The 15,393-nt window shown below is 45.5% G+C and overlaps 1 protein-coding gene across 2 annotated transcripts in view; it reads right to left on the reverse strand.

Moving 5' to 3' along the window:
* Positions 1-15,393, reverse strand: part of PDE6A (phosphodiesterase 6A) — a gene marked incomplete at both ends in the record, with an annotated part of 84,786 nt that overhangs the window by 13,541 nt on the left and 55,852 nt on the right. For both annotated transcript variants that reach the window (XM_080698206.1, XM_080698205.1), the window contains 9 exons: positions 6,271-6,378; positions 6,744-6,844; positions 7,044-7,131; positions 8,745-8,854; positions 10,399-10,506; positions 11,587-11,733; positions 11,934-11,999; positions 13,291-13,434; positions 14,395-14,544. In XM_080698206.1, the coding sequence (XP_080554332.1) occupies positions 6,271-6,378; positions 6,744-6,844; positions 7,044-7,131; positions 8,745-8,854; positions 10,399-10,506; positions 11,587-11,733; positions 11,934-11,999; positions 13,291-13,434; positions 14,395-14,544 (1,022 nt within the window). The remainder of the gene's footprint in view (positions 1-6,270; positions 6,379-6,743; positions 6,845-7,043; positions 7,132-8,744; positions 8,855-10,398; positions 10,507-11,586; positions 11,734-11,933; positions 12,000-13,290; positions 13,435-14,394; positions 14,545-15,393) is intronic.

The raw sequence follows: 15,393 nt of genomic DNA on the forward strand, positions 1-15,393 counted from the left end.
ATAAGAGCCTGCCGAGGGGTTAGGCCGGTGCTGGGGCCAGCGAGGCCAGCATCGGAGCCTGCCGTAAGGCAAGGCTGGTGCTGGGGCCTCCGAGGCCGGGATCGGAGCCTGCCTTGAGGCATGGCCGGTGCTGGGGCCTCCGAGGCCAGGATAAGAGCCTGCCTAGGGGTTAGGCCGGTGCTGGGGCCAGCAAGGCTGGCATCGCAGCCTGCCATGAGGCATGGCCGGTGCTGGTACCTCCAAGGCCAGTATTGGAGCCGGCCGAGGGGTTAGGCCGGTGCTGGGGCCAGCGAGGCCGGCATCGGAGCCTGCCGTAAGGCAAGGCCGGTACTGGGGCCTCCAAGGCCAGGATAAGAGCCTGCCGAGGGGTTACGCCGGTACTGGGGCCAGCGAGGCTGGCATCGGAGCCTGCCGTGAGGCATGGCTGGGGCTGGGGTCTCCGAGGCCAGGATCGGAGCCTGCTGAGGGGTGAGGCCAGAGATGGGGCCAGTGAGGCCGGCATTGGAGCCTGCCGTGAGGCAAGGCCGGTACTGGGACCTCCGAGGCCGGGATAAGAGCCTGCCAAGGGGTTAGGCCGGTGCTGGGGCCAGCGAGGCCTGCATCGGAGTCTGCCGTGAGGCAAGGCTGGTACTGGGGCCTCCAAGGCCAGGATAACAACCTGCCGAAGGGCTAGACCGGTTCTGGGGCCAGCAAGGCCGGCATTGGAGCCTGCTGTGAGGCGAGGCCAGCATCGGAGCCTGCCGTGAGGCGAGGCCAGCATAGGAGCCTGCTGTGAGACATGGCCAGTGCTGGGGCCTCCTAGGCTGGGAACGGAACCTGCTGAGGGGTTAGGCCGGTGCTGGGGCCAACGAGGCCGGCATTGGAGCCTGCCGTGAGGCTAGGCCGGTGCTGGGGCCTCCGAGGCCGGGATTGGAATCCTGCCAAGGGGTTAGGCCGGTGCAGGGGCCAATGGCCAGCATCGGAGCCTGGCGTGAGGCAAGTTCACTCCTGCGGCCTCCAAGGCTGGGACCAAAGCCAGCTTAGGGGTTAGACCGGTGCAGGTGCCAGCGAGACCAGAACTGGGGCCTCCCATGAGGCAAGACCGCTGCTTGAGCCAGCGAGGTCTGGATCAGTCCACTGAGTAGCCAGGCCACTACTGGGACCATCAAGAGTGGGATCGGTACTTGCAACGCAGCATGCACAGAGAAATATCGCAGAAAATATAAATCAGACGCTTCTCTTAATCAGCAATAATTAGGAGGAAAAGGGCAACAGGAAGAGGTTGAGCTATAGAAATGGCCCTATAGTGAAGCAACTAATGTGACCAATCAGAGGGTATGTAATACCGGAGGATGGAGCCTCTTTAAAACGCAGGAGGTACATAAACAAATGTATCAAAGTAAATCACCAAAGAAGTGTGGGATGGAGGGAGGGGGAGGGAATGGGATGGGGGCTGGAGGAGGGCTAATTGGATGATGTGTGCTTGTATATCCTCTCAAGTCTTGTACTCCAATGTGATTGATATATGACTACAATGCACCAATTTAAAAAATAAATTAATAATAAAAAAGAAAATGACTAGACTAGGATACCATGTATAACACACACACAAAAAAAATCATACTGTGGCTGGGTATGGTGGTGCACACTTGTAATCTCAGTATTTGGGAGGCTGAGACAGGAGGATCGAAGGTTCAAAGTCAGCTAGCTTCAGCTACTTAGTGAGGCCCTCCACAAAGTAATGAGACCCTGTTTCAAAATAAAGAATAAAAAATAGGGCTGAGGATATAACTTGGAGCTAAAATGCCCTTGGGTTCATCCCCAGTAAAACACCCCCCCCACACACACACACTATTATGTTGAGTGATCAGTCAGCTGACAGTTTAATTGGATTTTCCTTTCATTTTGTTGAAAGCAAACTTTAGAATCCTTCCTTTCTTTGGTTTCTGGGACACATGCCATAAGAACTTAGCCAAGACTTCTCATCTGACACCTCTGATATTTTCTCAGCAGCACGTAGATTAATCCCAGAGAGTGAGAATAGGTTAGGTAAATTAAAATATCATTTTAATATATCTTTACAGTGTTTTTATTTTTTTTTAATTTGAGGAACTGGGGATTAAACCTCTAAGCTACATATTTCCCTTTTTTTTTTTTTTTTGAGGAACTGGGGATTGAACCCAGAGGAATTCTACCTCTGAGCTACACTTCTAGTCCTATTTTTTATTATTTATTTTGAAACTGGGTCTCACTAAGTGGCAGAGAGCCTAAGTAGCTGATTTCCAATGTTTTATTTTTTTCAGTAATGGGGATTAAACCCAGTGGTATTCTACCTGTGAGCTGCACCCCCAGCCCTATTTTTATTCTTTTTTTGGAAACAGGGTCTTATTAAGTTGCAGAGAACCTCTCCAAGTAGCTGAGGCTGGCCGTGAACCTGCGATCCTCCTCTCTCAGCCTCCCAGATACTGAGATTACAAGCATGTGCCGCCACTCCTGGCTTCCAATGTTTTTTTAATAAAATATTTTTTGTCTTATAATGAATTTCAATTATGTTTTCTTTAAAACTTTGAGGCAGTAGATTTGACTCATTTAATTTATGGAAATATTTGCCATAGAACGTCATTAGAAATGTTCATCTTTCACTGTCGGCTAATGCAGCCAAATTGGGCTTGTTTTTTATCAAAGAATTTGACTTTATTTTTCAATTCAAATAAGCATGTTATAATGCAGCCCAATGACATGTATAACATCTTTTATTTTTACTTTTCTCCTCATATTTTTCTCTTTTTTAATTTTAAGAAAAGTAGAGGGAGATAGGTGGACAGGTATGTAGCTGGATAGTTGGGTGGATGGATACATACATGATAGATGATGGATGGATGGATGGATGGATGGATGGATGGATGGATGGATGGATAACAGATAAATGGTGCTATAGTTTGGATCTTGAATGTCTCTCAAAGGCCCAGGTATTAGAGGCTTGGTCCCCAGCCCATGGCACCATTAACAACTTATTGGGAGGTGGTGGGACTTTTAGCAGGTGAGACTAGGGGAAGGTCAGTGGGGGCAGGCCCTTGAAGAAGACATTTTCAGTCCTGCCCCTTCCTCTTCCTCTCTCTTTGCTTCTTAGCCACCATGAGGTGAACAGATCTTCTCTGCCATGCATTACCATCATGATGTGCTGTGCCACTACAGCCCCAAAGAAGCAAAGCCAAGAGACTATGCACTGAATCCTCTGACTGCTAACCAAAATAAACCTTTCCTTCTTTTAAGTTGAGTATCACAGGTATTTAGTTCCAGTATCAGAAAGCTGACTAGTAACAATAGATGACAGATAAATGATATATGTGAATACAAATCATATGGTAATGAATGACTTTTTTGTTTTGTTTTGTTTTGCGGGTCTGGGGATAGAACCCAGGGACATTTGACCTCCAAGCTATACCCATTCCCCTATTTTTTATTCTTTATTTTGAAACAGGGTCTCACTGAGTTGCAGAGGGCCTTACTAAGTAGCTGAGTCCGCAAACCATGATCCTCTGGTCTCAGCCTCCCGAATGTGGGGATTACAAGCATGTGCCACCACACCCAGCTAATGAATGACTTTGAACACACTCTGATGCACAGGTGGAAATATATCTAGCAGAGAAATCCTAGATGTTGGACTGCTGGGTCAAAGAGTAGGGGTGGAACCAAGAGGCTTTCTACCTCTGGGCTATATTCCCAGACTTATTTTATATTTTATTTGGAAATAGGGTCTCACTAAGTTGCTGAGAACCTCACTCAGTAGCTGAGGCTGGCTTCGAACCTGTGCGATCCTCCTGTCTCAGTCTCCCAAGTGCAGGGGTTACAACCATGCACCAACATGCCCAGCTATAAAGCCATCTTTTTCATTCCACTGAAAACAAATTTCTTGGGAAATGTCTATAAATGCCTTTTGCCCATTTTTTACAGGGTTAAGTCTTTCTTGAATTGTATTAAGCCATTACTGAGGAAATTAGCAATTTTTTTTTTCTACCAGAAGTGTTGCAAAAAAAAAAAAAAACAACAACAACAACAACGTTTCTACCATCTATCAATTGCATTCTGGCTTGGGTTTTGAATTTGTTTGTGTTGTGTGGATTCTAAACTTTTATGTAGTCAAATCTATTCATCTATTTTTATAACATAAATTTCAGGTCACACTTAGAAAAACTTGCTCTGATTCTCCCATACTCCCCCCAAACTCCCTTCTCTCATTCCCTCATAACTTAATAATTGATGATTCGTCTGGAATTCACTTGATATACAAAGTGAGATAGGGACCTTTGTGGCCACCCATTGTCCCAACACCACATTCATGAACTCGTACTTTTCTCCACTGGTATAAAACCTACCTTTAGCATATGCACATTGCTTCAAGTGTCTCCATTGATTTGACCAACTACTTGTGCCTAGGACTGAAATGCCTTATTACTGTTCTAATTCAAAATTTCCTACATATTTTTGCATACTAACTTCTCATCAAAATTTGGGAACTGGCTTTTTAATTCCTTCCAAGACAAAGTTGGTATTTTTCTTAGAATCACTTTTAAGAAGTAATTAATTGGAAATAATGTACAATGTTCTAGTCTTAAGGCCCCTGCAACCAAAACCAGGGTGATCTTCCCACTCATTCAGTTCTTTTATGGGCCACTTTGAAATGCACGGTGGGGCAGCCCCTGGTCCACCTGGGAATGCCACAGCCTGATGTGTGTCTTGTTCAGTAGGAGCAGGTCACACTGCTCCCCGAGATCAGAGACCTTTCCAGAGGCCTGGCTAGACAACTCAAGGGCTGAGGAGGAGCATCTTGTCACTCGCCCTTCCTTCCCTGTCCCAATGGCTGCCTCTTCTCTGTTGCAGAGACTGGCAATGCTTGTGATTTAATCACACTTCATTTCCACAGAAGCATCTAAGGATGAACAAACAACCCAGTGCTTTGCTGGGATCTGGATCAGGCTTCCTTGTCCCTTGAGACCCTTCCTGATCACCACCACCAATGCCCAGGACCTAACACAAAGAACAAGGGACCATTTGGCCTGGGCTACAGATTTGAAAAAGGCTACAAATGTAGACTTCTCATTCCATCATCAATTGAGGTAAAGCACAGAAACACACTGTGAGAACTGAAAGGAGATATTCACCAGTAGCTTAAACATGACTTCTGTTAAATTCCACTGCCAATTTATATACACGCTGTAAATTTCATATAAATTATATAACTAGTTTGTGAATAGCACGACTATATTGCAGGGCACTGCCACATTTATGGAAACATCTAAAAAATTAATTCTATGTATTTCAAGTTGCGTATAGTATCATTCAAACCCTCATTAAGATGGCATTTTCTGTTTTATCAAAAGCTTGAAAGTTATATCACTCTAACACCCCAAATCCTAGATTTTATGAGTGAACTACTTCAAATATTATATTTTTGTGTACAAATAAATAATATATTGTTTTGTGTTTTTCATACCAAAATAAAGATTAAACATATAGTTTGTGCTATTCATTTTGGGCATATGTCATGGCTTGGGTAGGGAATGCCCCCTGAAAGAGCTTGTGCACTGATGTTCAGAGGTGATATAATTAAATCATGAGAGCCGGGGGTGGTGGCGCATGCTTGTAATCCCCACGCTTGGGAGGCAGAGACAGGAGGATCATGCAGGTTCGAAACCGGCCGCGCACGTTGGCTTAGGAGACCCTGTTTCCAAATAAAAATATAAATATAGGTCTGGGAGTGTAGCCTGGAGGTAGAAGGGCTTCAGAAACCCCAGTCCCACCAAAAAAATAAATAAATAAAATAATTAAATCATGAGAGTTATAATCTCATCAATAAATAAATCGATTAATGGATTTATTGTGTCATAATATAGGCAGGTTTGATGACGACTGGGGTGTGGCCTAGGGGACTATATATATATATATATATACATATATACACATATTTATGCATATTCATATTCCATGGGCTCCCTTCTTTTCTCTCTGCTTCCCACTACCATACCCTGAGCTCTCAGATATTACCTGGCCTGGATTGAAACCCCTGAAATCTTCACAAATGGGAGCAAATAAATTTTCCTTTCTCTAAGTTGTGGTCATCAGGTATTTTGGGTCATAGCAGTGAGAATGCTGACTGAGACAACATAACTTCATTTTTATATGCCTCCCAAGTGGCAAGTGTTCCAGAACTCTTGTGAAACCATCAATGCAGCCTCCCACCTCCCACTCCTGAGGCTGAAGAGGTCAGGGTTTAACCCTGTCTCAACTCACATAACAATTTCCTTCCGTGTCTGCTCCAGCATCATGTACTGTGTCCACTCCTGCGCACTCTCATAGGTCTTAGACTGATCCACGATCTTTTGGAACATGGTTCTCTTCCTGCAAAACACATGAGTTTGTTGAAGGAAGCAAGTCTTAGAATAAGGCGACATCTGGGCTGCTTCTGTTGGCTGCTTCAAATTGGGGAAGGAGGTTTGTTCGATTAACAGACTTAACACAACAAGGTTGAAAGAACCATGGCCTGGGAATGAAGACTTAGATCCTAAGCCAGACTCTGCACTGATTTGCTATCTGATTTTAGTAAATCTCTTCCCCTGGGTCAGTTTCCCCAGATGGAGAATGAGAGTAATAATAACTAACTTACAGGGTTGTAGTGTTGGGCTGGCACATAAAAAAGATCAATTGCAACTAGGTGTGTTATTCTTATAATCATGGTTATTATTAAAATAAGAAAGAATACCAACTTGAAGTACAGGGCAAGGTCTGTGGCAATGATCGCGATGTCCATCATGTGGATTGCATGCTCATGCTGTCGGCGATTCAGGTTTTGAAAGATATTCAAGCTCTAAAGAGAAAACCAGGGCAAGATGTGAGAAATGATGCTGCCAGTAAAGTCACCCACCTCCCAGTGGCCACCCTAGATGGGGGATGATGATGGCAGCCCAGATCAATGGAAAGAACGCTGCCTGGGCACACTCAGCCTTCTTATGAGATGAGGCCTCAGTCCCAGGCCCCAAAGCCAGTGCAAAGGGCCCTCATCCTACCTCTTCTCTAAGCAGTGTTTTGCCAAACTCCAGGTGGTGTCTTTCTAAGATGGAGGACCCATGGAGCTTAGCCAGTGGGTTTTGGGATCTAAACAAGAGAGAGAGAGAATCAACATGAAACGGCCAAGATGGAGGTTATTATCCAGTCCTGTCACCTCCTAAACCCTCAGGCACAGGGACTAAAGATCAGGAATGAGGAGGGTCTTGCACAGGGCACACAGTGAGATAGTAGAAAATTAGGACTACACATCAAGTCCCTTGACTCTGTCTGGCTTTCTCTACAAGTGATTCTGAGTCTCTTCTGGGTTATGGATTCTTTAGAGGATAGTGTGAACCCTAACTCTCAGAGAAAGATACACACACAATGCCACATGAAGTCTGGGACATTCATGGATTCCCTGTAGACATCCATGGACCCTGGCGCTGGACCATGATTTAAGGATCATCCAGCCTTAGCCCTTCATATCTGAGTTTTGAGGGGAAATCACTGAATTCTCAGCAGCAGTGTGCTTATTCACTTATTAATTGAATAATTATTTGTTGAATGCTGCCTATGTGTCAAGAACTGGACTTGGTACTTAGACTCCCACAGTGTAGAATGTAAACATAATCTCTAGCTTTGGAGCAGCATAGGAATACTGAAAAGACTCAGAGAAGCATGAATTCTAGTACTCACTAATAAATCATAGGCCACAGGCCCTGAGCAGAGCCTCCAATTTCCTCATCTGTAACATGCATTCTCTGCTCTGTTCAGCCCACATGGCAATCATGAGGCTCCAACGAGACCATGGTTCCAGAGCCGTGCTCCAGAGGCTGACTGGAAGCTCTGTGAGGATTTTTTTTTTTTTTTTTTTTTTTTGCTCACTTCCTTCAGCTATCATAGAGCTTCCCACACCATATGAGGGGCACTAAAATACAAGGTGAATGAATGAACCTTATTGCTTACTGACATCTTGATTAAAGTTAGTTCACATGTAGGACAGAGAAGAAAGAAAGTGAAGAGTTTAATGAATTAAGTTCCCAATGCTGCTATAACAAACTGCCACAGGTGTAATGTCTGAAAACAATAAAACTGGAATGTCGTCCAGCTCTGGAGTTTGGAAGTCTGAAATGGGCTCACAGGGCTGCCTTCCTTCTGGAGGCTCTGGGGGAGAATCTGTTTCCCTGCCTTTTACAACTTTTAAAAGTCTCTTGTATTCCTTGATTTGTAGCCCTTTCCTCCATCTTCAAAGCCAGCAGGGTAGCATCTTCTCTCTTCTTGAGCTTCCTAGCTCCCTCTTTCAAGTACCTTTTGGACTACAAGGTTTGGACCTGGTTTATCTCTGTATCTCAAGCTCCCTAACTTAATCACATCTGCAAAACACTGCCTCCTTTTTGCAGTACTGGGGATTGAATCCAGGCCTCAACCTCCTGAATAGCTGGGATTATAGATGTGCATGCCACTGCCCCCAGCTTCAACATCGTTTTTGAACGTGCCATGGCATATTCACAGATTCTGGGGTTTGGGATGTGGACATCTTCATGAGGTCAATATTCTGTCTATCATAGGAGTAAACTCAGATCCCAAGAAAGGAGAAATGGAAAGCTGTGGACCATGGGATTTTTCTTTGGCCAATCACTCTGGAGGCCATGCAGACCTAACTAATGAATCTTGGGTGAAGGGGTTTGAGGTGGGCATGGGAACCAGTTCGCTTGACTCACTTCATTTGGTAGAGATTGTTGGTGCCTCTGTGGTCAATGTCATGGCAGAAAGCAGCAGTGACCATGGCCAAGGCCTCTAGGTCAGTGAAGTATCGCTTCAGCTTTCCTGTCTGAAAGGACAGAGATACAAGTCACTCCTACTTTGTGCGGGCAGGACAAGGACTGAGAGAGCAGGTGGAGGAGAGCCTGGCACTTGCCAACATGAGTCTGCTCTTGGTTCTATCCCCTGCCCCAGGCTGAGTGTTCCAGGAGGTGCGACTTTGCCATGCTAAAACTGGGAGGGTTCTAGGTCCAGGCAAAAAGGAATAGTTGGTCAACTTTTTACTAAATAACCTTAGCTGAATTCATGACCATTTGGACCTCAGTATCTCCATCTGCACATTGGGGGTGAAGGGTGTTGCACAAGCTTTTGGAAAAACGTGCACCTATCAGTATTTAGAAAGATTTTGAACTTAGCCAAACTGGCAAAGAGAACCTCCCAAACCTGGTCTACTGGTTTTAGCATAACCTGGAAGAATCCTTTCCTGGGACTCCATCATATACTTGACTCCTTGTTTATGCTGGTGTTGGAGTAAAGGGAGGGGAAGAGCTCTGGAGAGCCAATGCTGACACTCTGACCCTATGAGACAGACCACATCTAAATGGCATCCTCATCACCTTCTGTTGGTGACCCTGCTGAAATTCCTGCCTCTGGACTCTAGCACCTGCTCTGGTTGCCAGGGACTGGGGATGGGAGGAAATGGATATACTGTTTAATGGGCACAGACTTTTTTTGAAATGATGGAAAGGTTCTAGAAATGGGTAGTGGTAAAGATTGCCCAACATTGTAAATCTGCTCAGTGCCACTGAACTGTAAATCTAAAACTGAACAAAATAATAGACTTTGTGTTTATATATACTACAAATGTTATTTATTTATTTTTTAGTGGTACTGAGGATTGAACTCAGGGTTATCCTACCACTGAGCTACATCCCAGCCTTTCATTAATCTGATTGGTATATCTATATATTAAATGGGAGAATATGATAATATGTATGTGTATATATATATATATGTGTGTGTGTGTGTGTGTGTGTGTGTGTGTGTGTGTGTGTGTTGTGTGTGGTACTGGGGATGGAACCTAGGGGCTTTCTACCTCCAGGCTACACACCCAGACCTATTTTATATTTTATTTGGAAATAGGGTGTCACTAAGTTGCTGAGAGCCTCACTAAGTAGCTGAGGCTGGCTTTGAACCTACACGATTCTCCTGTCTCAGCCTCCCAAGTCCTGGGATTACAAGTATGAGCCACCACATCCGGCTTTGTTTATATATTTTCAAACAAACATATTATGTACTAATATTATTTCATTGGTTATAAAATGGTGTGTGTGTGTGTGTGTGTGTGTGTGTGTGTGTGTGTGTGTGTAAGGAAAATTTGGAAGGACTCATTCCAAATAACCAGATCAGGGTTGGGATAGACAGCAGCTTCATTTTTTATTTGTATGCTTCTCTCCTCTTGGAATTCTTCTATGCACGTACTACTTTTGCAGTTCTTACAAGGCAATAAATAAAGAATAACAATGCTGTCACCAACATGTGGAGTCTGCAGGAGGACGTCCCATGTGTGTTGAGCCCACAGCCAAGCAGGTCCTCCCACCCCACCGGCCATACCACCAGCAAGGAGAACATGGTCTGCCCCACGTTGAAGCCGTGCCGCCAATTGTGGTAGGTGATTCTGCGGTAGCCCTTGCTCAGGGAGTACATGAACCGCACCAGGGCCTGCAAATACAAGTGCATCCATGAGGCAGTGTACACCTGGCCAGGTGCCTGACCCCCACCCCAGACCCGAGGTCCTCCAGCCCCATCCTTGGACCAGAAGGTGGGAGCTAGCAATAGAAGCAGAAATTCCCTGAGGGCACTTTGCAAACCACTTGATGCTGGGAAAATGAATGTTCTTAGGAAACAGGTGAGTATGAGTTATCCCCTTATCCCTTCCTTTCCCTCCCCCTTTGAGCTTCATCAGTGATTTTCAAATTGTGCCCCAAGGAACTGTCCTCAGAAAAGCTAAAACAAAAGGGTTCTTTAAACCTGCGGTTTTCAAACTTAAGTACACATCAGAATCACCTTGGAGGGCCAGGTGTGGTGGTGCATGCTTGTGATCCCAGTACTTTGGAGGCTGAGACAGGAGGGTTGCAAGTTCGAGGACAGCCGCAGCAAGTAGTGAGACTCTCATCAACCTAGTGAAACCTTGTTTCAACATTACAATCAAATAGAACTGGGGGTGTAGCTTGACCTTGGAGAGCTTGTTAAAATAGTTCCTGATTCATCAGAGCTGGGAGTGTGTGTGTGTGTGTGTGTGTGTGTGTGTGTGTGTGTGTGTAAGAAAGAATTTGTGACTCTGATAATATCTCAGGTGGCTAATGTGCTCTGGGGCAACACTTGAGAGCCACTTTTATCAAGGTCTGGGAAATTTTGTACAACCCCTTCCCCCATATACACATTTTCTCAGCCAGCTCCCCATCCCTCTAGACTCAGTGCACATTTGTAAGGAATCCTGCAGGGGAAAAGCTGTTGAAGTGGATTTAACCGACATTTCCCACCCTAGCCAGACATCTATTTATTCTCCACCTTCAGAACTCAGCTCCTCAGAACCCACTGCAAGAAGCAAATCACCAGAGCTCCGCAGTTCAGAGGAGCAGCGTCTCCCTCTGACAAGTGACTCCGCTGTGCACACAGGTCCTTCTCTGAATCCCAAACACCCAGGGGGACACTCTCTTTAAGGTATTTTACAGACGGGAGTTTTTTTCTCTTTTAGAAAAAAAGAAAAAGGAAAATCAAAGATGTTTGTTTTGGTCTCACCTCTTGTGGAATGTGGAATTTATCCACCACTTTGAGCTCATAATACATCTGTATCCCACATTTCACCAGCTCCAGTTCTGTGAGGGGCAAGTCACTGAAGTGGAATTTGTTAATTTCATATTTTTCTGCATCCGGCAGCTCTCCTTGCTGTATAAGGAATGGAGTCAGGTGATTAGGGGACATGGGGTGTTGCTGAGTCCCCACCACCAACCCTGCCGGCCCCATCCTAGATCCCCTGGCAGGATCAGAGCAGAGCAGGGGAGCATGCTGTGCAGACAGACACCAGGCATGCTCGTGGGCACCCTGGGCAGGTGCTGCCACGCTCGGTTCTGTCCACCTCCACTCACCAGGATCTCAGCCAGCTCCTCTTCCTCGCAGTCCCATGGCTCCTTCCCATACACCTCTCTGGTTTTCTGCCAGGGCCCAATATAGCATAGAAAAAAAAAAGTTATTCTGTTGAAGGCTTAATGAGACTCCACTTTTTCATTTCCGTTTTTCTCCTTCCTCCAAAGTCCTCACAACAGAACCGTCTACTCAGAGAAGCTGCCATTCAACATTCAAAGTGAAGGGCTTTGGAGCCATGGAGACCTGCATCCATATGCAAGCTCTGCCACTTAGGAGCCGTGTCACCAAATGCTCTGAACTGTACTTTCTGCAGCTGTAAATCGGGAATAAGGAAAGTCCTTCACTGATGAACTAAAATTCAAGTGTACAAAGTCATTTTTTATTTTACTTACTTATTTATTGCAGTACTAGGGATGGAACCTAGGGGCGTTCTACCTCTGAGCTACATGCCCAGCCTTATTTTTTTATTATTTATTTTTATACAGGGTCTCATTAAGTTGCAGGGTCTCACTAAATAGCTGAGGCTGGCCGTGAACCTGTGATCCTTCTGTCTCAGCCTCCCAAGTACTGGGATTACAAGTATGTGCCACCATGCCCAGCTGCACAAGTCATTTTTATGCAAAATATTACAACTAATTTAAATAATGCACACACTTAGCATAATGTGTGGTGCATAGTATGCACTGAAATAAAATAACACTGCTAACATTTTCACTGTTAAAATCATTGACTGAGATTAAGGAGGCCTTGGTCATGGTCCTGGTACTTCCTCTCATTTACTATGTGATTTGAGGCAGGTTTTCTCTCTCTTTGGGCTTATAAGGGAGAACTTGGACCCATTTACTTGTTTCTGATTTCTTGATCCAGAGCTTAACTGAGGCTCTGCCTCCATGGAGTCCACATACCCGTTATTTGCCTAAAAGTGTGGGCTAAGTCAAGCAAACCGTGAGGCAATTCATCCAAAATGAATGTTTTCTCCTCTGAATTCATCAATTATTGGTAAGAAATGATCAAATTTGTTGCAGTATTTTCCCAGCTTAAGAAATTTCCTTTGACACTAGGTGTGGTACCACATGCCTGTAGTTCCAGCGCTTGGCTGGAGGCTGAGGACTGAGGACTGAGGTGATCCTGCAAGGGATACCTGTATTCCAGCCTGAAAGAGCAGCTGGTCTGCACCACTCTCTGGCACTCCACCACCCATCCACCTCCCCATCCGGCCTTTCAACTTTGTGGGCCACCACATCTCTGTTCTAGGCAGGAGGGGTGGCTGAGCAAACCTGAGTGTGCTCAGTGCACTCCAAGTCCACATGGCTCTGCTAGTCTCTACTAGAGTGGAAACGAGGAAAGAACGTTACGCACCAGGATTTGCTGAATCTCTTCATTGTCACACTTCACGTGATACTTTACAATGTCCTGGAAAATATCCTTCCGATTTTCAAGCTTGTTCATGGACTCGTAGGTGTCAGGATTTAAGACAGACCAGCCCAAGAATTGAGTCAAAGACTGAAAAGAAAGAAAGGAAAAATCAGAGACAAAACACCCGGGTTTGATCCTGACTCTAACTTAGAGCAAGACTCTGTAGGCCTCCATCGTCTCAGCTATCAGGTGGGTTTGGTAAGCTGTGTGCTGCCCACTATGCAGAACTATCATGAGGATAAAACAAAAGGATGGATATGAATGTACTTCAAATAAAGAGCTAGCCGGGCATGGTGGCGCACGCTTGTAATCCCCACGCTTGGGGGGCTGAGACAGGAGGATCGCACAGGTTCCAAACCAGCCTCAGCTACTTAGTGAGGCTCTCAGCAACTTAGTGAGACCCTATTTCCAAATAAAATATAAAAGAGGTCTGGGAGTATAGCCCGGAGGTAGAAAGCCTCTGGGTTCCACCTCCAGTACCACCCCCCCACACACACACAAGAGCTAGTACACACTAAGCATCACAAAAATGCATTCTTCTTTGCCCATGTTATGTGGGAGTCTTGGGTATAAGAACTCTCTGTACTTTCTGCTCAATTTTGCTATGAACCCAAAACCACTCTAAAATGTGAACTTTATTAATTAATGTTTTTTGGTGGTGCTGGGGTTCCTAGAAACCCTTCTACCTCCGGGGTACACTTCCAGACCTATTTTATATTTTTATTTGGAAACAGGGTCTCTTAAGCCAGCGAGGCTGGCTTCAAACCTGTGCGATCCTCCTATCTCCGCCTCCCAAGCGCAGGGATTACAAGCGTACGCCACCATGCCTGGCTTATTAATTAAAATTTTTAAAAGGGAATATGGATCTCTCTGGGAACACCTGGCAGTCCAGGTGATTGTTGAGGCTGTGTCAGGACTGTGCAACAAGGCACCCTGCCTCACAGTCAGGCAGCTACCCACCAGGTCCCACTGTGCAGCCCTGGGAGCCACACCCAGCAGCAAGAGGATGCCAGCTCACTCTGCAAAAGCCCTCCCGGCATGCCATACCTCCATGAGGGTCTCGTCCATATCATCAAATGGCTTCCCGTCTTTGCGATTGTAGAATGTGGCCACCCCAACAATTTCTTCCTTCTTGTTCACAATGGGCATCGAAAGGACATTTTTAATCATCCATCCAGACTCATCTAGAGGCTCTTTCTACAAGAGAAGAGCAGACATTAGGTCTCCTGTGCCTCTGAGCTGCATTGGGCTGCGATGGACTTTATCCTGTAGTATGACCCAGACTGGCTGGCCAAGAGGGGTCAGAAAGAGATGGAGCTTCTTGGATTCTGCATAGTGTTAGTCATCCACAAACACCATGTGCACATAACCCATCTGGTTGAGTTCCTTGAACCAGGTAGCTATATTGTTTCCATCCCTAAGATGTTAGGGCCAGGGTATGCCAGGCAGTGCAGGGATAGTGATATGTAGACACATCTCAAGTCAGGCTCCCCAGAGAGATTCCCCTCCTCGATCCCCTCCCCTTCACCTGACCACCATTCATGCGTGTGCCTCTGACGAGTCTCATGGAGACAAAGAGAATGCCTATCTGGCCCACCATTGTTGCCAGTGCAGCCTAAAAGCCTGGTCCAGAGGATGCCCTCCATAAACACTCGTCATGTACAAAAAGACAACACCAGATGGGATACCGAACATACCAAGGAGAAATGATATGCAGCCAGGAAAACCACAATAAAACATCACACAAGTGGTAGAATTTGAGACTGTTACTGCAGGGCATAGGGGTTTGGGACAGGAGATTAACTGTGGAGAGGACAGCATCAGGGAAGGTCCTGAGGCCATAAAGCAACGCGTGTGAGTGTTCAATCAAAATAGGACCTTGGCAACGATCCAGTCGACTCCCTGCCCACTTCCACTGGAGCATAGCTCTTTTCTACTCACATTTTCATTTTATTTAGCCTGCTCCCCGAGAATGTAGGTGGATTCTAATGTATTCTAATGCTCTTTATGGAGAAAAAAACCCCATATGAGCAAGTGAACAAATGA

Source organism: Muscardinus avellanarius (genome assembly GCF_963383645.1).
Source record: "Muscardinus avellanarius genome assembly, chromosome: 7".
NCBI classification, from domain to species: domain Eukaryota; kingdom Metazoa; phylum Chordata; class Mammalia; order Rodentia; family Gliridae; genus Muscardinus; species Muscardinus avellanarius.